The sequence below is a fragment of the Schistosoma haematobium genome, chromosome 7, assembly GCF_000699445.3.
Source record: "Schistosoma haematobium chromosome 7, whole genome shotgun sequence".
In the NCBI taxonomy this organism is placed as follows: domain Eukaryota; kingdom Metazoa; phylum Platyhelminthes; class Trematoda; order Strigeidida; family Schistosomatidae; genus Schistosoma; species Schistosoma haematobium.
In genome coordinates, this window is record NC_067202.1 from 19,091,939 (window position 1) to 19,115,959 (window position 24,021).

The following is a 24,021-nucleotide window of genomic DNA, read 5'->3' on the forward strand; positions in this document are numbered from 1 at the left end:
ATCAATCTAATGACATGTTTCAATTATGTGTTTAGCAATAGAGGATGATGGATGTTTATCCTCTACCCTTATTCGGTCATTTGATTCTATTTGTTTGTGCAGTCATTTAAGTAGATATAAATATTAACAAGTATATGTATGATCAAATTGTTCGAAATGTATTGCGCTAATATATATCATCACATAGTTCTGATAATCTTCCTCTTCTTATTACATCATCGAAAATCGGTTTAAGTAATTGAATAGAGAATTTATTAACTTGTAGATAAGAATACTTCAATAGATCAAGATTTGTATCCAGTTATGAAGTTGATCGGTAGATGAATATAGTAATTATGTATATTCCATACGATGAGAATATGAATCAAACAAAGTAACTGATCAACTCAATTCATAAACAAAACAGCAAAGAATAGAGATAGAGGGAGAGAGTTTGTAGTGAGCCCATTCAACTACTGTATTATTTTAATTTATCCATACTTGGTTAACACTCATAAATATATATGCATTTCTAACACACACACACACACACAATTAGTTTCTCTGTGTACTTGCATCCTCTACACTTGTGGATTTTATCAATCTTTATCAATAAACTGTCTCTATAACTGGTGTTCAAGCTTTTGAATAATCTTGAGTAAATCCATCATTCTACTAGGAGATTTAGCCCGTATTAAATACTCAGTTAACGGGATACTATTTATTGGAGTCAGATATAGAGGAAATTAGCCTCTACAAGTTAAACAGAATGACATTTTACGCATAGTTATTTAAATATGGACAAATTTACAACTAGTCAAATAACATACCACTAAATCATATTCGAATTTTCTTCTTTTCTATTTAATTGTATTTAAAAAAAGTAGTACATGTAAAATTTATGGACAAAATGAAATATCCACTTATGTACATGAGAAAAACCTAATACATTACACTTTTATCAGTTATATGCTCAGTTATAATTATTTAGAACTATATATATATAGTATAGGGTTGGACCATCGTTGAAAATCTGGAAGCACTGGACGGCCGTTGTTTCTAACTATGGGATCCCACGACTGGGATCGTGGATGCGCACCGCTGAGGAGTCCCTTAATAGGACGAAACGGCCGTCCAGTGCTTCTAAGTTCTCAATGATGATTCAATATCAATCGATTTCAACATCTCAATCAATATTGTTTTTGATTAGATCTTCATCAGGCTTTACTCTAATTTACAGTAATATTTAATAGGCATATACGAAATTATTAAACCAATCAGGTCAGTTGATGAGCTTGTGATAACCGCGGAATTGATTACGTAACTAAATATAGTGAGTGAAAAGTACAAATTAGTAGTGTATTAGTTGTGATAAGAATAATAAAGGCTTGAATCAATGTTTCATAATGGAAAACATAGACATTGAAATAACATTCATAAAAAAATTAGAAGATTACGTAATCAGAAATGTTCATATGATTGGAACGTGAAACGTATTTGTGTGGAGGGGGTGAAAAAAATAAACAGAGAGAGAGAAAGAGAGAGAGTATGGAAAATAATAATAAATAAATAAAATCATTTATTAAGGCCAAGGGAGAGATAAGGGTGTTACAAATTTCTTATGAACACAAAGACGTGGATTGTTGGCTCGAATTCCTGTAGCTTCTGCTATGTGTAAGAGACGAGATCGAACACCTTAAGGAAAACTAGTAGGAATACGATAAATAACATTTAAATGACTTATTTCTGTTTGCTACATGACCAATATCGATCAAGTGTGATAGAATCGAGCTGCATATTGACTTCACAGAACCTTTTCATTAACACAAAGGGAGATGTTCACTAACTCTGCTTTACTTGTCTGGTAGTGCACCCAATATAGCTTTCCCTACAGGAGTAGCTGAATTCGTAGATACACAGAAGTGGCATAACCAGGTAACTTATCCTTTAGTTGAGGAATCTCCATAGATCAGGTCGAGTACGATAGACAAAGGTTGGGTGCATTAAACGTTCTCTTCAGTGCTCTTGTCAGTCTATCACGTAGTATATCACCAACTAAATCTCCATTGAATTGCAGATTCAAGAAGAGAGGTTTCTCACTAGCTGTTGACGTCGCTATTTTCTTGTTTGTTACACGTGTTTCTTCAGAAAACCCCGTGGATAACCCATTTCAATCAACATATTATATATGATCTCTAATTTCTTGTTAATTGTATCGACTGAGCATATATTAATAGCTCTATTTTCCAGACATTTGACTAAATTTCTTCTATAACGAAAGGGTTCAAAGCTTAAGAAATGTATGTATTGGCTTGACGAAGAACTTTTTCTATATACACTTCTACTGATAGGACCGTTTTGTTTTCTGTTTAACAAAGCGTCAAGGAAATGTAGTTTATTATCTAGTTCCTCTTCACATGTAAATTTAATTGTAGGATGTTTGTTATTAAAATAGTTCTAGTAGTTGTTCCTTTCTAATGTTCTGATCGACAATGACGAAAGTGTCATCAACGTAACGACAGTAGAAGTCAAGCTTATTGTTAACATCTTTGAGAGGTCCGTTTTCTAGTTTAGCAAGAATAAAATCCGCAAGGATAGGACCTAGAGATGAGCTCATCGGCATACCATTAATTTGTCTATAATATGTGTTATTCAAGACAAAACGGACGTTTATTGTACATTCCAGAAGTAATTCTTTGAGACTAACCCCGGGAATCCCGATATTGATTTATTTTTCAAGTAGCTATTGGCACCACAAATCAATAGTCTCAGTTTAAGATAAATTGGTGAACAGGGAAGTAACATCTAGGGATATCATCCGTTTCCCATTTAAATTCATATGTTCAACTTTGGAAATGAGACGTCTGTCACGCTTCTGTTGACGACTATTTTGTGTAAAGGATCTAGGATTTGAACTAACCACTTTGCAGTTCTATGGTATGGCGAATTATACATATCTAAAAATGTACGAAGAGGAAGACCAATCTTGTGAACTTTAGGTAAACCATAGAGTCGTGGTGTGTTCGATCCAGTGAGTTTAAGTGAATCGTGTATGTTTGGAGTAAGTATTCTTTTATTTTTTTTAATTCCTTCAGTGAATTAGTCAGCAATTTCTCTGTTTTCATATTTATGTCATTCACATCGTTGAGTTTTTGGAATTTAGTCGGGTCATTCAAAATCAATCTAGGTAGTTGAATATTAATGTAAAAATTGAATCATATGACTAAAGTAGAGTTTGATAAATAGATTTATCGAGTGTATCCATGAACTAACGTCATAAAACTTCCTCTTAAGAATATTAAACTGTACCAATTGTATCCCATTCAACATATTCTTCCTTTATGAAATTAAATTCATCATCCTACATTCTTTTTCACAATTAAGAGCTCCCATCCCTGAAAGATCATGAAATTCAAACTTTTCATCTGCCTAGTTGTTTTTCCATAAGTTATTATCATAGTGCTACCGCAGTGATTTTTTCTTTAAAATTCATGATTAAAACTAAATCAATAGAGTTTAGATTTGATAAGTAAAGCTCTAATGTAATGATCAATGTACAAGTATCGAAATCGTAAACAATCATTTCTGAATGGGTAGAAACACCATTCATCTATTAATAAATAATACAGACTTTTAGTCTAATACATTATCATAAGGACTTGGAACTTCACGAAGTGGATTCTACGATTCTCTATTCAACAGAGAACTAATAGTGAACAACATCATGAATGTTCGTTTATTTCTTGGAATGATTCTGTCATTCTGTCATGAACGGTAAGATTTATAAACTGGTATAAAGCACAACAACATACTAATAATACTGACCTCATTCACTATAGGAAAGCTGGTTAAAATGGATGATGAATCTTGTGATTCACGATTAGATTGTATATGATTTTGTTGATTGAATTTTTTATTTTGATGATAAAATGGAGTATCCATACCTGATAAGAGAAGAGAAGAAACAACATTTTACATATAAAATAAAAATTATTAGATTACAATTCAATTGAACAAAATGTAGTAGTTCTAATGAATCAGAACATAAGTGGGGAATAATCGAATGTAAAATCTGAGAACCATACATTAAATACTTCATTTACAAAATGTCAATCTATTGTTTCAGACTTGATAATCCTTTGGTTTCTACATCAATCATTCTTTGTTCTCGTTTTGTTTTCTTTGATCTTCTTAACCTTTTGCCGTCAGGTATTTCACTTTCTATTGATGATACATACTACTTATATCTGTCGATATCAGTAGGATACACTACAGTATTATCGCAGCAAGACTTTCAATTTACTTTGTGGAATTATGGATGTATACTATTAAAGATTACTAAATTAAAACAATAAGGCTAGTCAATACTAACTGATTTTAAATGGTGACAACTTTGGAACATTGCAAACAATCAACAACATTAAACGATACTAAACGCATAAGATTTTATGGAAATGGACAAAAATGTTATATCCGGACGAAGAATAAGTAAGTGGTAACTGCTAGGATCTATTTATGGATTGTTATTAGATGATATATTATTAACATTGAACTGTTAAGTAAGTATACTATATGTATATGCATATCCCACTCATTATAAACTTCCGTTTGACCTATTGACTACTATAATACGATTTACCATGCCTAAATTATCCCCAAATTGTTAGTTACAGTATCTCACAATAACAGCCATTTTTTGACCTGATCTTGTCTAATTCTTATTTTCTATTTTATGCTATGATGCAGTTTGATTTGCTTGTATATAAACCAAGTATGTCTGAAATAGATGGTTTATTCAGCGAAGGCTGATATTGGTGTTCTGAACTGAACCGGCTGAGTTAAGTGTGAAGTTGCTGCAACTCAGAGTTGATTCTAGGCTGCTCGTACTGGTTTATACATCATTAGTCTGGTCAATAAGTCAGTGTTCTAATTGGCGATCGTATTATGTGATATATCTGCAAACCATCAGAACATAACAAATAGTATTCACAATTTGCAACATTAATTAATCCTAGTAACTCCGCCTGGAGTCCCTCCGGGGGCTACTGCCGGTCCCAAACCCGGATAAAAGAGGAGGGTTGGGTATGGGGTTAGCGTCCCCATCCCGTAGAAAACTAACTCGCTAAAAAAGCGCTAACCAGACAAAATTATTCAAACCTTTTAAACCCTGCCCTGGGAGTCAGAAGGTATTCATTTAGAAGAACTATGACGCCTCATGATGAAAGCCGAATTCCTTCGGAAGTTACGAGGCCGATGCCCCTTCTGACAACTAGAGCGACCATTTATTTAGGTACAACTTATTCCTAATAGTTAGAAGGGAAACAGCTACAAAACACTTTAACTCGTTTAAGCTGCCAATAAATCGGTTATAACAGATCACGTGAAATTGAGTTTGTTCACAATTAATTCGATCAAGTCATTGTATTAACTTATTAACGAACTGAGTCATCCTAACAGCAACTTATCTATATCATTGTACCTTTATTACTATTGCAAATGCCTGGACATGTATACTTGAATATTGCTTACGGTCTACGCATTTATTCACTCTGCTAGTCTTACTACTAACCACTTATTTGATTCGATGACTCATTCATTTCACTATGTATATATATATGTCCATGTTGTTCACATTCATTGCTCTCGCTCGCTTGATTGTACTCGCTTGCTCGTGCTCGTATCCATATTTGCTGACTCTCGCTCGCTTGCTTGCCTTTCGGTACAACTCTTCTATGCTTGTTTAACGCATCAGTAAATTTGGATATATATGCGTGGTCTCGTAAGAAATGTAATCAACGCTTCGTATTCGCCTTCTGATTAATATACCATTGGGACGTTATATAGGACGGTTGTCAAGACGAACTGTATACGAAGTTTAAGGATTATATTGAATACTGACAACCACACTGTTTACACTATTCAATCAATTTAGACAGTATGCAGTCGGTCAGCCGGTCAATCACAACGTAGAACCTGGTATATACGTATATTGAACCAAGTTGCCATAACCAGTTAGAACATAGAGATAAAATTGTCAGACCGAATCCCACTACAGTAGAGATGGTAATAGGAAAGATCAGGAGTCAAAGATACGACTCGAGAAGAAAACATAAATTGGTGAAATAAGAGCAAAAAAAGGTTTACGAGGAATTCGGAATTTCAGAATTTGGGGAACGGACGATCGTTGAACAACTTTACTTCCTATCATTAATTCAGGCTCTGGCCTAAGCCAATCTCAAAGTAACATTTTACATCTAAAGGGGGAGAAATCCATTCTGAATACACTTGCATTGAATTTCGTCAGTGTCTTCACCAAACAGAACTATATTATCTACGTTTTCAAAGTTAACAAGTGAATCGCCTGGTAGGAAGTCAACCCCTATAAAGTCAGACGATGAAGATGTTATCTCTGAAAACATGGTAGATATCAAGTAAAAAAAACCTGGTTGTTCAACTTACAGCAGGTAAAGAGAGACTTAGAGTTGCGACCTAAAGATCGAAAGGCGAGTGTTTTAACCACAAAGTTGTTGCATACTTTTAGGGAAATTCCACTCTGAGTATATTTCCGGTGACAAAGAGATTGTAGCCAGAAAACCAGAGAGCGTGAAACAACTGTTATTCCTTAGTATGAATCTTCCTAGCAGTGCGTTTCTATGACCCCACCAAAGGTCGAACCCAGGGCTTTTAGACTTTGTGGAAAGCTTTATTGCCTTCAGACTACTGAACTGGTATCCAGTAGTCAACATTCTCAATTTCAGTTCACTTGCAATATTGCTTATCCGTCACCCATTGGTAAACATTTATCGAAATACGCATATACACCGATCTATAGACAAGATAAAATTATCATTGCCCTGTCTACTCGACTTTCCACAAGAAAATGAAACATGCCTAACAAAAACCAACACCTTATAGTCAAGATGTTTGTTGTTTCAAGCAGAAATGAAGATAATTTACTATTCATTTGCAGAAAGGAAAGAAACTAAAATTCATTATTTCATGTCATCAAAAGGAGCAATTGAAAAAAACGCCCATAGCTCTTCTAGGGCTACTGCTAGTCTCAAGCCCGGGTAAAAGAGGGTCTCTGGGAGTGGGATCAAAATCTCCATCCCGTAGAAAAGAACCTTGCTACAAAAAAAAACGCTAACCACAATAAACTAACTGAGAGAAAATGATACATACCAATTCTTAAGGCTAAAAATAATGTTGAACATGATTACTAGATACCATCAATCATTTTGTTCAGGAATTCCTGGTTTTCATTGTTTATCTAAAGTTAACCCATGAGAGAACCTTCGGAATTCAACAATCCCCCCACTCGTTTATGCTTTTAACATTATTATTTCATTTGATTTCTTTTTTTTTTAAAAAAAAAGGGGGTATAAATTCAAACAAAATAACAATAACAAACCTAGTAACTGCTTATCAATCATGAAAATGAATGAATAAAACAACGAAGGATTGAAATTTCTACCTTTTTTTCTTCTTCTTCTTCTCAATATTAAAGAAAACAAAACTCATTAACATATCTCTCAAATACACCTACCTTGCCAACAAATTAACAATCAATCTAATTGATAATACAATACAGTATATATATATATATATATATATATATATATATATATATATATATATATATAAGAGAGAGAGAGAGATAGTGATGTAGATATTATTCAGTGTTGAACCAATGTTTATAGTAGAAATGAAAACATTAAATCAACATGAACACACTTGCTGACCTGAAATAGTTAATACATTATTCATTTTATTGACCTGTATACATAGTTTGAATTGAGAGAATGAGTAGATTGTGAACATACATACATATATACAAATATTATTGACTACTTCGTATAGTGATAACGTAGTTATTTTATAAGAGACTATAATGATATCAGTCATTATAATGATTGGTGGTAGGATATAACATTAATCCTGACTGTAAACTTGTATCGTGACACAGTGGTCAATCATGTCTATCGAGACGACTCGGTAAATCTATATTAACCGGAAAAACTTGTTTCTGCATGATTTACCATCTTAGCTAGGTCGATTAACTACTCGAGAGAAGATCTGAGGGTGAAACTTTACTGACGACTGAACATGGATATGATGTCGTAAATTGTTTCACAAGGATAATAGGCACTTTCAAGCAATGCTACCTACCCAAAAATGGAAGAAGTAGTTAGAAAGGGTTAATTCCTAAAATAGCACACAACATATCACATTAAAGATTCTATGTAAATTCTGAATAGTGGGATCATAAATGATCAGCTTCATTCGGCTGCTCTGATCGCTTTTTGCGGTCAGCCTTCATGTTGATAAGGCCACTACTAACAACACGAATAATCATTCAAATTACAAAATAAGAAACAACTTTTTAGAATATGGGCAACCAGAAAATAACGAACCACAGGACACTACTCCTAATTAGACAAGCAATGCAATTTACTAAACAAGGAAAGCAGATATGAGAATTCAATTGCATACTGTGTACGAAACACTTAATTTCTGCAGACCTTTTAAATCGATAACTCATCCAATCTGATTAAACTTTCCAGAAACAAAACTTATAATTGATTAAACAACGAGTTACTGTAAACTACAAGTGTAGAATGTAAGAAAATTACATAATGTAACATATACAATAGCAAGTAAGATAGAAACAGTTTAGAATTGACCTAGGAATGATCAAACCAAGATATTTCAATAATAGTCGATTAAAGTGTATGAAATAATATAGTTACATTTTCACAATAACAATTAACGTATTACAGTTTGGAGGCTAGTGTACTGTAAATTATAATTTACGAACGATCGTAGATTCTTCTAAAACGACATAAAAAATGAAAATATGAAAACACAGAAAAATCTATCACACAACCCCCAAATAGCCTGGTACGGTCGAAAGTGGGGGGAGTCAGCTAGCCCTCTAAAAATCCTTTCACATGCCCACGTATATACAGTTATTGATAGGGAAATCCTACTCACTGCCTTCTCAAGGCATTACTGTTGTTTACGGAGTTGAAAGGATGAACAGCCAATGCTCGACGATGTTGGTGGACATGGAGCGACCACCCAGGGAAGTTGGAAAATGCTGATTCTAAAACATTGATGCATATGGGCTCCAGGATACCGAGGAGTGAGAAGGCGTATGAACCTACTGTTGGTCTCCGGCTACCATGTGACTGCATCACCTTGCGTTGCTCCACTGTCTTGTGGATTAGACCTTTAGGTAGAAGTCTCGGAGTGTGGCTCCTTAAGAAAATCACCTGCTTCAGTTTGGGCACCTTGTCAGTATCCTAGACCTCACGCAAATCGAATAGTTTGTGTGGCACATATGTATTTGGTACCTCCTTGTACCAATGTTTGTGTTCAAATAAATAAAATAAATACACAAAAGCACTTCAATGTTAATGTTATAACTTGTAGCCTGAGTGCCCTGTTAATGTATACGTACTAATACTGCCAATAAGAAAGTAGTGAATTACCGATCCGACCAATGATGCATGAAACCCGTACGAGCAGTCTAAAGTCTTTATATATCCTTCACCCTGCCTAACACTGCCTGTTAAGTCCAGAACACCAATCTCAGCCTCCGAGATATGAATCATGTATTTCAAACATATTGGGTTTATATACCAACCAGACAGACCACATCATACCATAAAATAGGAAACAACATTTGTACAAGAATTAGCCAAATGTGGCTGTGAATGAGGGAGGTAGTAATTAATGGACAGGGCATAATTCAAGAATGGTATATCGTATAATAAAATAAATACACAACAACACTTCAATATTAATTAATCAACAATCCAATAGAGAAGATGAGAGAAGTTTTAGGATAAAATTGAAAATAGAGAACTCCATTTCTAAAGTTATATCCAATAACAACTAATTAGATAACATTCACTTGTATTGTTTACTTGAATCTTTCCAATATCGAAGCAATCTTTACAGTATGTACATATGCAGTCCTAAACATGAATGGGAAGATTCAAGTAAATAAAACCAAGCGAATTTAAACTTCGCCCAACTGTACAAGTAGGTGGCTATCAGGACTTAGTAGTTAAGTGGATAACTTGATGGCGTTTGAAGCGAATGGTACTAGGTTCGAGTCCCAGAGTGAACATTAACGCTGAAATGCAGATACATCGAGCTTATGAGTCCCAATCAGGAAGAAACGCGCCTATTGAATTCCACTGCTAGCCACTATGCATTTTTATTCATAATTAGATAGCAGTTAATGTTGTTATAGAAATACAAAGTAGGAAAGTACCCTTTTAAAAAGTAACCATTACCATATATGTTCCTAATAAAAAGTCTATAAACTTATCTTTTCTTAGCAACTATTGAAAATCAAAATTTAAGAAAGAAAATATTCAAATTCATCGTTATTGTGATCAATTTGTTTTTTTTTTAGCCAGATCACAACAATAATTAAAACCTTCCAATAAAGATCAATATTGTTGATTCAGATCAAAAAGTTCAAACAGAACAACAACATATAATAACTCTATTAACTAATATTTTGACATAGTTTAATCGCTAGTTTTATATATATTTTTTTCTAGCTTATAAAGTAAGATATTATACTGAAGTGAATGTTACTTATACTGACAGATATAAGTAGTACATAATAGTAATGAGAAGTGAAATACCTGCCGATCAAAGATGAATTGAAGACAAACAGGAAAGGAATGAGAAATCAATTATAATAACAACAGAATTGAAGGAATCATGAAGCGTATGAAGGAAAACTGTAGGAAGATATGCAAAGTATATATTTAATGTATGGTTTACATATTTTCTTAAGGAACTTTGTAATTTCATCCTAAACAACATATGGATTACCCCCTTTCCATCTGAGTTCTCGTTCACTACAACAATACCATACACTCATTAGCATCGGTAACCAGATTAATGAATAGCTTAGTAACAGGATATACACCTTTTATTAAATATCTGTAAAATAAAGGGTTAGTTTCAGTAATAGACAATTTATAAGGGAAAAAATCAAAGTCTATTTCACATATAAAATAACTTATCTAAACAAATTAGATTGTTTTCATCAAGGATATTAAAAACTACTTACCTAAAGAGTTTTGATTATTTAATCCATTCATAGTTGGATTATGTAACGACTGATTATTATTATTATTATTATTATTATTATTATTATTATTATTATTATTATTATTATTATTATCATTTACAGTATTTAATATTGGTATAGTAGTGATAATAGTTTCACGAAGACGACATTGATATGTACGTGTATTTGGTATAGAACTTGTTGATGAACGAATATTATTATTACGAATAAAATGTGAACGAAATTTCGACATAGATTGTCTAACACTTTGCCAAAGACGATTGCGTTCTGGACGTTGTTGTTGTTGTTGTAATTGTAGTTGTTGTTCTATACTAGATGACATATCAGATGTATTAGATAAAGATAATGCAAATGGTGAATTGGATATTGGTTCAGTTAATAATTTAGGAAGATCAGTAGAATATGAATCGCTTAGATTACAAATGGGAATCTTGAGAAAAAAATATTAAAATACATAAATTCAATGAAACATGGAAACTACAAGTTAGATAATCTAATATACAATAATAAGGTATAATTACACAATAAACCAAGAGTTAATCTAGTGACAACTGAATTGAAGCTGAATGATACAAGTGATAGGTTACAAGTATTACATCATAACAAACAAACAAACGAATGATAAGATTCTTATTTACTAACTATATTCTTTTCATTAAAAATCAACCAATCATCATAGATTGAATCACATCGAAAAACACACAATAAAAGAGAACACATAGATCTATAGAGAATCATCATCATCAAACTTCATCTTTATCTTGGTAATTATACTAAATACATTACCCTGATCTAATCATTGATTAATATTCATAATCAATGTTATGTATATCTATATATGTACAAAGAATGTGAGATACATTTGTGACCGAATAAACACCCTATTTCAATTAGATACCATATTCATGATGTATACATATATGTGGTAAACTCAAGTATATAAATGAGATATGATAGAAAACTATGTACTTATATAAGCAAAAAAGAGTTTTATATGAACGCATATTATTATCAGAAGGGGTTTTGTCGATATTGTAGTAATTTCAACGGTTGAGATCATGAGTCAGTTGAAGCTAGATCAACATGGAAAACCTGAAAGCACTGGACGGCCGTTTCATCCTACTGTGGGACTCCTCAGCAGTGAGCATCCACGATCCCGCCTCGAGAGATTCGAACCCAGGAGCTATCAATCTTGCACGCGATCGCTTAACCATTAGACCAGTGAGTCGGCATCCAACGATATTAATGTCTAAAAGTAGAATAGTTTACTTAAAAATATAAATCAAGAACTCTGGCAATTCTGTAGGAAGATACAATGAGAGTTTGAATGCACACAAAATCATAACGTTGGAATATTAAACATTCAAAAAATAATAATAATAACACTTACTGAATTATCATGACCATTCAAAGCTTGACTACAATTATCATCAGTCCCATTTTGCATATCTATATCGTCACTATTATTATTATTATTCCCATTAGTAGTATTATTGGTAGTAACATCACAAGAATCACGTAAAAATGTAGCTGGTGTATTTGGATAACCTGTAGTTGGATCATTTGTAAGTAATTTTAATGAAAGCCAATTCAAACGACATTGAGCATCAGTTAATACATTAACTAATTGAGCTTCTGAATCAGCAAGACAATTAGCAAAACATAATTCAAATTCACAAATTGCTAAACGAAATGATACTTCACAAAGACTTTTTTTTTGTAAAGTAATGAAATGAAAGAGAAAAAGGAGAAGTGAAATAAAAGAATAAAAATATGTATGAGATAAATGATATAACAGTAATATACAAGAACAGTATTTCATTCTATTTGGAATTTAATGTCTAAAGCCATTTACATTCTAGTGTTGATATCTATACTGAAACTTGAATCACGTACTGATTACTTCCCCGACCAATGGTGCTACTTTGACGTGGTAGTCGGACTTGACTATCGTGATGAAGCAACCGAGCTAAACTGGCTGGAACAACCGTTCCTCAAGGTCTTAGCATGCCAGACATGTCGGTTGAAGAACGGTAAGACTAAAAGCAACAAACGCAAGGTCCGAGAGCAAAGTCGTACTGCTGACTGTACAGAGGTGTGACAGCAGTAAGGCGTTTCCTTCAGACAACCAGCATGACAGCGATGCTGCCTTCCCAAAAGGAGGGGTGAGGTTAGAAAAGGTTGACCCTAAAAATGCACACCTCACTTTATCCCACGGATATCCGTCTCCGGCGGTAATGTCTCAACAAGTACGGAGCTAACACAAAAATTACTCACAAGAAGGTCGTGTATGACCAACCTCAAGCAGTTGTCCCTTGGGCACTGCGATCACGCTCTCAGGTCACTAAGACCACCTCTAATCCAATTTCATTTTCAGGTACCTCCAGAAGAACCCTTCGACGGTGTGGGCAACCGGGAAGTGATAACTGCCCTCATACCTTTAACAGCACTCAAGACCACTGACTGATTGTCTAAAACTGAGCAACTGTATCCAGATAACGACTAACCTTTCCACAATGGGTATGACGTTAATTAGTACGAGTTTATATTTATCCGGTTGTTATTATATTATTTATTTGAAGCACAGTTATAAGATCAAAGGGCTTAAACTGATGTACGTAGAGATTGCAGAAGCTTCTAGTATTACACGAAAACTAGTAACATAACTAGTAACAAATCAACCAGGAAGGGACACAAACGTTAGAAGAGTTTTTCCAGGAATTATCGACAGTTAGTGACATCTCTATTCCTTCGAAGAATATATTTAGTTCTTCGGGTTCACTTGCTATTTATTTGGTGGATTTACGCTGGCGTTTAATTTTTCAAAGTATTTAACCTATCTTTTGTTTCTTTGGTCTTTATAAGATGTTATGTACATTTGTAAGATTCGTGTTTGTGAGCCCTCACTATTTGAACGATAGCTTTACGTTGAATACTGTTCGAATGTTTCTTACGAACATTCTTTCCTTTGGGCACGATCTCTCTGGAACAGAATACAAATATGGGTAACTTGGTAAGATGCTAGCAACTTGGAAATTACTCGCCTCGATACTCACCCCCTTAAAATTTAGGCAAATCCTATATGACCAATTCATCTTGAATTATCTCGATATTGTTCATGAACACAAAATTCGCAGCTTCCTTCAGTACAAACTACCTATGGGTTTAAGTTACATATAATATCATTAGGAAGGATGCCTTGATTTATGAAGTCAGAATAGAAAGTTAGAAAACAGAAAATATCGTGATTGAAATCAATCTATAGAAAGCTCAGGATCACACACGACGAGGCTTAGTTATATTAATTAGACTAATGACCACTTCGCAACTTATCCATACAATAGAATCACAAATAATGACTACATAAAGATGACATTGGTCACTACTCATTGACTGATCAGTGTAAATGTATTAGTCCCAAAAAAGATCAGTTGCAGCTCAGATAACCCTACCGAAATGTCTCTTACAATACCTACCGTTTAGTGACGCGAGTCCGAATCCCAGGAAACCATACATCCCATCATAAAAAGCGCATATGTCTTGATGGAGATTGTCAGTTAACAGTAACCACATGTAGTGTTCGAACATAGCATACCGCTATGTTTAGTTACTTAGGTTAATAGTTAAAATGGCAATTTTGTCGACAGAATTCGATCATCAGTAAAAGACTTAGACAAATACGTCAATAGTTACATTTCAGTGATTAGTCAGTATAGAATGAATTATTTAAACAACTGATTAACAAAAAGGTATAACTTACTTAACAGGTCGAGCTCGATCATCATGCCAAAGATCTTGGATATCAGGCAACGCTAAATGACTTGAATTATCTACATTATGAAATCCATTTGAATTATTATCTTGTGGAGTGTTAACTATTGGTGAAACACTAGATGAATGTATATTGAATAAATTTGATGACCATGGATTAGGACCTGGATTGGCAAACACAGCACGCCATTGAGATAATGCTTCTTCCCATTGTAAACATTCTTTAGTCATTTGATTAACGGTTTCTCTATGCAATAATTCCTTATTTTTATGCAACTGTGTTCTGTTAAAAAGGAAGTAAAAATGAGTTAAACCTGTAAATAATATGAACACATTAATTATGTAGATCGCTCAATCATCATCCACATAGAGTTTGACAGAGATGTTCGTTAGCCCAAGTTGGTAAAACACACTATCATGAAATGAAATCATTGAGATGAATAATAATAGTGGTCAAAATAATATAATAGTAATGATAATGAGAAAAACTAAACACTTGGAATACGGTTCAATAAGACTAACATGAAAACGAATGAGTGAAGCGTAACTAGAATTCTAGACCAAGTGGAACGTAAAGAGGAAATAAATCTGAAGGACTGTGAATGATTCTAAAATATATTACTCAGTCTCCATTTAATGACTGGAGTTGTCACGTGAAATCCAATCAAGTAGTTTGAATTCCGACATGATGGACCCAGTAGTCAATTACTTCATGGACTGGTGCGAAGTGTTCATTTAGCCTCACCTAGCGTGCTACCAACCAATTACATAAAAAACATCTCTATAGACAAAGATGGTGGTTGGAAAGACGTACCACATACCTCAATCACTTTTATTCGATGAAGATTTACAAACTGATCAAAAGACTTGCTACATTCACCTATTATTACCATATACTCAAGTTCAGAATGTACACGATGTAGTACAGTATTCTAGTTTTAAAATTATTATTTGTATGCACGAACAATGCTTCAAAGCCATCTATAATGGAATACTAACAAATGAGAAATAAACCACTAAATTTAAAGACCACGCTCCTTAATCACAAAGTCAAGGTGATAGACGGATATCTAGCCTACACCAGAAGTTATGTAAGTTGACAAAACCAAACTGAGATTTCGTTAAATAGCAGACCAGTGAAAAGTTTGACACCCTCAAATAATTCACTCCCTATCATTATTTCAAGAGTTGATCAAGGCGAATCCAGCCGCAACATTTGGGATTTAGATGGAGGGAACTGCATCCAAAGCATTCTTGTATTGTTGCTCAAAGAGAATAAAAGATAGCATTTTCACAGTGTATTCGTCAAATAGAATTATATCATCTGTACATTCTAAGTTAACAAGTTAATCTACTGATAGTAGATTGATTCATGATAGATTAGATAATGCGAGTCCCACTCCTAAAAGAATGTCTGTGACAAAGTTAAATAAAAACAAGGAGAGTAGGCATCCCTAACCGGACACCATTCGAGGTTATCGATTTTAACCATACTTCGCCATACGCTTTGACTTGACCAATAATGTTCAAGTAGAGGGCCCGTAAAATGCCAAATAATACCGTAAAACAAATCGATCTACGGAGTCAAACACTACTTTAAGGTCGAGAAATACAACTATGGTTTGAAGTGGATAGGTATGTTTGTTTTTACTTATTATCTTAATTTTCACTTTATATATATACCGACGTAACAAGTAATATAAGCAAAGATGGATAGTGGCTAGCAGTGGAATCCAGGACGCGCGTTTCGTCCTGTTTGGGACTCGTCAGCTGGATGTACCTGCATCTCAGAGTTGATGTTCACTCTGGGACTCGAACTCAGTACCGTTCGCTTCAAACGCCACCGCGTTATCCACTTAGCTACTGAGTCCTGATAGCCACTTGCTTGTGCAATGGGTTGAAGTTTAATTCACTTGATAATGTTTTACTTGAATCTTCCCATTGATGTTTTAGGACTGAAATTGATCAGTCTCTTATTGGCATATGTGAGAGACTGATCAATTTCAGTCCTAAAACATCAATGGGAAGATTCAAGTAAAACAATATCAAGTGAAGTAACAAGTAATAGTTTGCATTGATAGATATTCAACATGGAACATACATTAATGATGACTGAATTTTGACTACATTTGCTAATAAATTATATTGGAAAAAATGGTAATCTCTCAAGTTTTCCGCTTGTTAACTTGGGTTTTTTTGTGTGTGATCAATTTGCATTACTAAGTGATATGAAATCACACAATACTTATACCTGCTTGAAGATTATTTCATTCATCGTTTATTGGATAGATACTAAAATCAAAGATAGAAACTAAACACTTACAATTCAATTAATGATTGTCCAGTTAAATCATTAACAATTAAAGAACCAGGAGAAAGATTTCCATTTATTGTTGTATTATTATTTAATGCTTGATTGAAGGTATGATATACAGGTCCAGGAAATTGTACTCTATAGATAAAATAAAAGATGTGATGAATAGTTTGCAATAAGAGAAAATATTAACAACAATGAAGATAATAACAACTAGGAGATATAATAAAGAGTGAAGCCAAAAAAAATGTATCATATCTATAAATTAGCTTTCATTTGTGAAGATTTAATGTATAAATTGAAGGTGATTTTCATCTTGAATTGATATCATTTCTATAGAACTATTGGAAACTAAAAAGAAATAAGAAACAAAAATGATATGCCTCCTTTGTGTAATCATCTTTAAACTCAATGGAAATTACATTTCAACTAGAGAATTATTTTGAAATGAATTTTATTGAAGTTTCAATGCAAACTATTATAAGTCATGGAAGTTACAGCAACTTATTTACTTATGCCTGTTACTCCTCATGAAGGAGAATAGGCCACTCACTAGCATTCACCATCCAACCCTGTCCTGAGCAATCCTTTCCAGCTCTTTTCGGTTGTTATTCATCCATTTCATACCTGATTTTATTTCTCGAGGTAATGTGTTGTTTTTGGCCTTTCTCTTTTCCGCTTCCCTTCACGATTCCAAATTGGGGTTTGCCTCGTGATGCAGTTCGATGATTTCCTCAATGTATGTCCTATCCATTTCCATCGTCTTTTCCTAATTTTCTCTTTAGTTGGAAGTTGGTTTTTTCCCTCCCACAGTAGGCTGTTGTTGATTGTATCCGGCCAATGGATGTTTAGTATCTTGCGTAGACAACTATTTACAAATACTTGTACCTTCTTGATGATGGTTGTAGAAATTCTCCACATTTCAGCTCCGTACACTAGAACTGCCTTGACGTTCGTATTAAAGATTCTGACTTTGATATTGGTTGACAGTTGTTTTGAGTTGCATATGTTCTTCAATTGTAGGAATGCGGCTCTTGTTTTGCTAATCCTCTCCTTTACGTCTGCATCTGATCCTCCTTGTTCATTGATGATGTTTCCAAGATATTTGAATGATTCCACATTTTCCAGAGTTTCGCCATCAAGTGTGATTGCGTTGGTGTTCTCTGTGTTGTATTTGAAGACCTTGGTTTTCCTCTTGTGTATGTTGAGGCCTACTGATGCAGATGCTTCTGCTACACGAGTTATCTTCATTTGCATTTGTTCATGAGCATGGGATAGGAGGGCTAGGTTACAGCAACCTTCCTATAACTAATTTTGATCATGGTTAATTTTGTCGAGCCTATTTATTAGCTTATTTAATAGACCGTGTTATTCAAACAGTAACAATTCGTCTGTTTCTTTGTATTATTATGATTACTATCATATCTGTACTCGTCACTATACATCAACTTCTTTCATTTTGAGAAAGCATTCAACAGTGTGGATAGGAGAACATTATAGAACTTTATCGAAATTATGATGTACCTAAGAAAGATTCAAGCAAACAGTATCAAGTGAATTTAAACTTTAACCCCACTGTACAAGCAAATGGCTATCAAGACCAAGTCAATAAGTGGATAACTTGATGGCGTTTGAAGCGAATGGTATTGGGTTCGAGTCCTGGAGTGAACATCAACTCTGAGATACAGGTACATCCAGCTGACGAGTTCAAAGTAGGACGAAATGTGCCTCCTGAATTTCACTGCTAGGCATTATCCATCTTTACTTATAAAGTTAATTTATGTTATTATAAAAATTATTGAATCATAATGAACTCAGTCATTAACTTACCCATTTTGTTCTAATAAGCTTGTTAAATCTAATTCAGATTGAAATTCTTTAAGCCAATTCGATTGAAAATGATTTATATTTTCACCACCAAAAACTAGAAGATGCCAGCTATTAAAAAAATTGAAAAAAGAAAATAACAATTAATACATTAAATAAGTAGTTTTTAGAAAGATGTTGAATATATACGCTAGGTAAACATGGGGTGAACTACATTGTTCATGTACATGCCGCTAGAACTTCAGAACTTACCTATCGAAATTAATCACCACTAAGTTCATGAGAGAGAACAAACCAGATCCCAGCGGAGGAAGAAATCAGGAAGAAGCGCTGGAAGTGGATAGGACACACGTTGAGGAAAGAACCCAACTGCGTCACAAGACAAGCCCTCACATGGAATCTTCAAGACCAAAGGAAAAGAGGAAGACCAAAGAACACATTACGCCGGGAAATGGAGATAGACATGAGAAAAATGAACAAGAATTGGATGGAACTAGAAAGGAAGGCGGAGGATAGAGTGGGTTGGAGTATGCTGGTCGGCGGCCTATGCTCCATTAGGAATAACAGGCGTAAGTAAGTAAGTTCATGATTATTGTTAGTGTGAAATGATTTGTGGAAACTATTGAATCCTAAGATTTACGTCACAAACTGATTATAGCTGGCTTGAAAACTAGGAAGCATTGCACGATTATTATCATCAGCAATATACAATTAAGTACTTACCAGAAATCTTACGTGGAACCTTTGAGGCATTCAGAAAGTGTTTAACCTTCAGAAACGCTGAATTAGTCTTCAATAGTTCATATTTCTAAATTCAGTCACTTCTCAAAATTGTAAGACTATCATCCGATTCTGTCAGTGATAATTAACTTTTTAACTCACGATATAGTCTAACATCATCTATACAATAAATAAAGAAACAATTTACACTTAAAACACATGAACTGGCAACAAATACAATTGTCACTCAACTAGTAGTATCCTATATTGTATGGAGCTGAAGGAATACTTGAAAGATAGTAACTATCATCCGACTGAGATGAGTTATTAGATGGCAAAAATAAAACTTTTAAAATGTATTTTTAACCATTATGGATTCGTAATTAAGACATTTCTTATCAAATAGCAGGACTAGTGAAGATAAGAAATTCTATTGTGTTAGTTTTATACAACAAGTTGTAACGCTTATGGAGTATGCGAGGTGACTATTTATCAGCCAAAAGGCGAGAATTACTCTATGATTATGAGATGTCGTACATAAAAGCAGAAGATATGACAAAATTCAAGGCTTTTAGATCACGAATATCTTTGAAGCATTATACGTATATCATGGAACGACAAAATGAGAAATGATGAGGTTATATAGGGAGTATTAGGCAAGGATGGGAAATCATTTAATGAAGTTTTTAATTCCCACCGGCTGACGTGGCTTAACCGTTACCTACATCCAGACGAGAGGCTGAGCGGCATAGAAATATATATATATATATATATATATATATATATATATATATCGGTAGGTGCAAACTATCTTGTTGAGGTCTGCAAAATAACCATGATCAGTGGTTGGAGACCTTGAATGACATGGTTCAGAATCGATCAAAGTGACGCAGTGTTGATTTAGCCAATAATAGCGTTCTACCAACCAATTACATCAACAAACATCTCTATAGACAAAGATGATAGTTAGAAATACATATCTCAATCACTTTTATTCGATGAAGATTTACAAACTGATCAAACGATTCGCCACATTCACTTAATATTACCATATACTCAAGTTTAGAATGTACATGATATAATACAGAATTCCAGTTTTAAAGCTATTGATAAATTACACACAATAACCCAATTGTAATCACCCTCTAACACCCGATAAATCACAACGAAAGTATCAATCAATCAGCCCGATAGTAGAACCTGACACATACGTACATCAGTTTACGTCGCCACAATCCTAACCTTAACACAGTGAGATGAAATTTTCAATGCGAATCCCACAGCTGTAAAGAATGTAACGATAGTCATAACAGAAAAGATTCGGAATTCAAAATACAATTCCACAAAATTGAATTCGTGAAATCTTGACAAACATTTATGATGAATTTAGAAACTGAGGATTTCAGGGAAAACAACACAGTTAATGTACCTAGGAAATCACAAATGATTTACAGCAATGTCATTCAAATTCTCTAACAACTGATCACAATATTCATGTACACCAAACCATGTCGTCTGAACCTGCCAACATCGCTTAACTCAATGCTCACTGTTTTCATGATTAATCACATGTATTAGTTGGGCCTCCTCTAGCTTTCTCCCAATTTACTCCTAAACCTGACAAAATAGCACGTCGAGGTAGGTGGAGGTGAGTGGGCATACGTAACACATGTTGCCACAATCTCGGTCAATAAACATTCCCTATCTCATCTATCAATCAATTTGTCATTCTTACCTAGTACCATATGTGAGTGAGTTGATGCAAGCTATGGTTAAGCTTACCTAACATATATCCTACTTACCTCAATCGCTTAAGATTCACAACCTCATCAATTGATTATTCATCTTTGCTAAGTACTTTTCATCTAACTACTACAATTCTCATCTACTTACGTACGCCTGTTACCAACGCTGTCCTGAGCAATCCTTTCCAGTTCTGTCCAATTTTTGTTCACTTTTCTCGTCTGTCTACACTTCTCGGCAGCAACCTATTGTGGGAGAGAACAAATCAGATCCCAGTGGAGGAAAAAATCAGGAAGAAGCATTGGAAGTGGATAGGACACATGTTGGGGAAAGCACTCAACTGCGTCACAAGGTAAGCCCTTACATAGAATCCTCAAGGTCAAAGGAAAAGAGTAAGGACAAAGAACGCATTACACGGAGAAATGGAGACAGACATGAGAAAAATGAACGAAAATTGGACAGAACTGGGAAAGAAGGCACAGGACAGAGTGGATTGGAGAATGCTGGTAGACGGCCTATGCTCCATTGGGAGTCAATTCATAAAACTCCGCCTGGAGCCCCTCTGGGGATACTGCCGGTTCCAAGCCTGGATAACGGAGGAGGGTTGGTTATGGGGTTAGAGACCCCATCCCGTAGAAGAAAACTTCTGAAAAAAACGCTAACCAGAAAAAATTATTCAAACTATTTGAACTCTGCCCTGAGAGTCAGAAGGTCTTCATTTAGAAGAGTTATGACGCCTCATGGTGAAATCCGAGTTCCTTTGGAAGTCACGTGGCTTATGCCCCTTCTGGCAACCACAGCAGCCATTTATTTAGGTTCATGGAATGCTCGAACAATGTGAGAGTCTTCCAGATGGCTGCAGAAATCAGGAGATAAAACCTGAAGGTGCTCGGAATCAATCTCGCCTACTAGTTTCATTAGAATCAAATAATGCTTCGACGAAACTCAACTCCGAATACCTGCACTTTATGATGAATGTCGCTTTTAAAATAATAACCATGGTAAATTCATAATCAACAGAGATAGAATTTGAATTCGACCTATGGAAGTCTAAGCGCATAAAGCATCAAGGGATCATTTTTATTTCTAATGCACACTTAATAAAGATCACCTTAATCTTAATAATTTTGATATCTAAAAAGAAATGACAATGGCAATAATGAAAGTACTTGAAAACAATAATTCATTTATGAGTACATTTACATAAAACTGTAGTAGCATATTAAAAAGAACACATAAACAAAAAATAGAAAAAAAAATACAAGAACAAACAAAATAAAACGTTCAATCACATTCCGGTCTCTAGAAAAACAAATCACACACACACACACAAGTAAACTGTGTATGCATGTATGTGTGCATGAGTACAATCAATATCTAAGAAGGAGAGTGCTTGGCATAAAATCAATTTCGATTATATTAGAAGAACAAAAGGTATGTAGCACAGTTTTTTTTAGAGAGAGAGAAACTTGATAAGTAAATTAAACACTATGAAAAAAAACCCAATAAATTTAACTGTGTAGGTCATGTTTGTCACAATATTGATTTAAGTTCAAAAAACAATCAATATCAGGGATTACTGGACAAACTGTTTTGTCCTAGTATGGAACAATCTAGTATCATATATACAGATCTCGTGGTGAACGTTTAATCATTAGAACTACTGAGTCAGCATCCAATATTACAATTTAAATTCCAACCAGTTTGTGAAGTAGTACGATGATTATCCAATGAAATTAGTAACAAATGTCTTACTATCGATATATCTGGACTCTATAAGTCATGACGTTTCGCTAGAACTTCAGGAATATCTTGAAATGAGTTATTAGCAATCTGATTACTAAACTCTAGTTAAAAAGAATTTATTGAGATCGACTTGATCCTTTGGATGAATTCCTCACAGATTAAACCACTAGGTCACCAAGACCAGGTGGTCGCACTAAGATGAAACAATTGATTAGTCCTTCCTATTTTTCAATAATGCTTCAGCTGGGAATAATCCGTGATGAACACAACCGGGAAAAAAACAGATGATTGGCAGAATATATCCTGTGAATGCCTAATAAGATTACATTTAAGTCTAGTTTATCATAAGATATATCTGATCATCTGTCTGAAACTGATGGGGTTGTATCACTTTTTGACTCTCTTTCCAGGATGTCATAACGAAACCAAGAGATTTCAATTCAACAAGACTGTTTTTAGAATGATTCTCAATAGGATAGCGAAAATACCAGATTCAACGGACATATCTGTTTGCAGCAAATTTATTATCAAACTGTAAATGCGTCGGTGGAGAAGATTTGTAGTTCAGGTGGATGATTTTCACGGAGTTTTGTTCTCTGAGCTGGATGGTTTGGTCGTGGAGCTTTCATCGTTCTTCTGGACGACATCATCAGCATAAAATTCAGGCAGAAGTGAAGTGTGCGAATTTCTTCACATGAAGTTCACAGTTTGTCTTGTAGACCACAATGTTGATTGGTTCATGTTGACCTTAAACCTGTAATTGCGTAGATCCGTCTGTTTGATAAAAGCTACATACAAG

The 24,021-nt window shown here is 34.3% G+C and overlaps 1 protein-coding gene across 2 annotated transcripts in view; it reads right to left on the reverse strand.

Annotated features, from left to right (window-relative positions):
• Nucleotides 1-24,021, reverse strand: part of MS3_00009762 (uncharacterized protein) — a 63,874-nt gene that overhangs the window by 17,896 nt on the left and 21,957 nt on the right. For both annotated transcript variants that reach the window (XM_051218162.1, XM_051218163.1), the window contains exons 6-11: nt 19,017-19,124; nt 17,196-17,324; nt 14,862-15,155; nt 12,492-12,810; nt 11,081-11,531; nt 3,805-3,923 (exon numbers count right to left, since the gene is read on the reverse strand). In XM_051218162.1, the coding sequence (XP_051064608.1) occupies nt 3,805-3,923; nt 11,081-11,531; nt 12,492-12,810; nt 14,862-15,155; nt 17,196-17,324; nt 19,017-19,124 (1,420 nt within the window). The remainder of the gene's footprint in view (nt 1-3,804; nt 3,924-11,080; nt 11,532-12,491; nt 12,811-14,861; nt 15,156-17,195; nt 17,325-19,016; nt 19,125-24,021) is intronic.